The sequence below is a fragment of the Amphimedon queenslandica genome, unplaced genomic scaffold (genome assembly GCF_000090795.2).
Source record: "Amphimedon queenslandica unplaced genomic scaffold, v1.1 AMPQUscaffold_1809_Cont26186, whole genome shotgun sequence".
NCBI lineage: Eukaryota > Metazoa > Porifera > Demospongiae > Haplosclerida > Niphatidae > Amphimedon > Amphimedon queenslandica.
In genome coordinates, this window is record NW_003557853.1 from 1 (window position 1) to 1,218 (window position 1,218).

Genomic DNA, 1,218 nt, shown 5'->3' on the forward strand with positions numbered 1-1,218 from the left:
GCATCATCATGATCAGTGATGATGTCATCACGAGGGCATGTCTCCTCATCTCCGTTAGCATCACAAACAGTCCAAGACTCCTCCCCCTTACTCACCACAATACCTGTTGAAAAAACCAGTCAAACAAGTATTTAATAGCTCCAAATCGTCAGCCAAAAATTACATTAAAACCTTTAAAATTGTATCTATTCTGCATACTAGATAATTTTATCGAACAAAAATTCTGACTGATAACAATTTTGAGCTACACAGTATTGGAGTCAGGCAAGTAATGATAAAAAGGATTGAGAGAATCCTTACTTCTGTAATACCATCCATCATCCATCCATCTAGCCAAGACCTGCTCCTCCTCATCTTGAGCTAACTTGGAAAGAGTGTTGCCATCTTGAGTTGAGTCCAGCATCCCAATAGTGAGATCACCAGACTTATCCACACCCTCTTCTGGAGCTGGGACTTCTTTATCTTCTTTATCTCCCTCTCCTTCTCTCTCTCCTTCTCCCTCTCCTTCTCCTTCTCCTTCTCCCTCTCCCTCCTCTTCATTGTGTATTATTAATGACTGCAGTGAAGTACATGTTTCTTTATCAACAAGTCCCCTTGACTCGTTCAGTGGTATAGGGGATGTGCCTCTTTCAATAGTCACTGGCCCGTGATATGAAGGAGCATCCGAGGGAACATCCTCCGGTCCAGGGGAAAGAGGAGAGAGAGGTTTGGAGCCATCCGGTGAATGGGCATTAATTGGAATACTCTCATCTGAGCTAGATAAGTTGCTAGGTAGTTCCCGTGGCAATACATGTATCATTTCCTTATTTGGTGTTGATGTGGTTGGCCCCATGTCCCTGTAGTCGAGTTTTTCTCTTTTCTTTAGCCAATTAATGAGGCAGTCACACGCCTCTCGGTATCGGACACGCCCAATTTTAACGAGGGAACTACGAGAACATGTCACAATCCGACCGCCAAAAATGGAAGCCGAGAATAGCGCTCCGCCTACTCGGGGATTTTCTGGGAGTGCCATAATGACACCTGGTAAATAAATATCGCCTTTGAGTATTTTGATTCTTGTTCTAACAAATACATAGTCTCCTGGTCTAAGGGCAGGGCAGGGGGTGGAGCCTTTGATGGGTAGGAGGAGCTTAATGGGTAGATTGGAACTGACTCCAGTGCTAAAGAGAACCTGACAGGAACCGCCAGAGGGGACACTGGAAACCATACCTACCAATC

The 1,218-nt window shown here is 44.7% G+C and overlaps 1 protein-coding gene across 1 annotated transcript; it reads right to left on the reverse strand.

Moving 5' to 3' along the window:
* Nucleotides 1–570: 570 nt before the first annotated feature.
* LOC105316312 (von Willebrand factor A domain-containing protein 3B-like) lies at nt 571–1,207 on the reverse strand (the record flags this gene model as incomplete). Its single annotated transcript, XM_011411144.1, has 1 exon — nt 571–1,207. A coding segment is annotated over exon 1 (637 nt), but the record flags the coding sequence as incomplete, so codon positions are not given.
* Between the last annotated feature and the right edge of the window lie 11 nt (nt 1,208–1,218).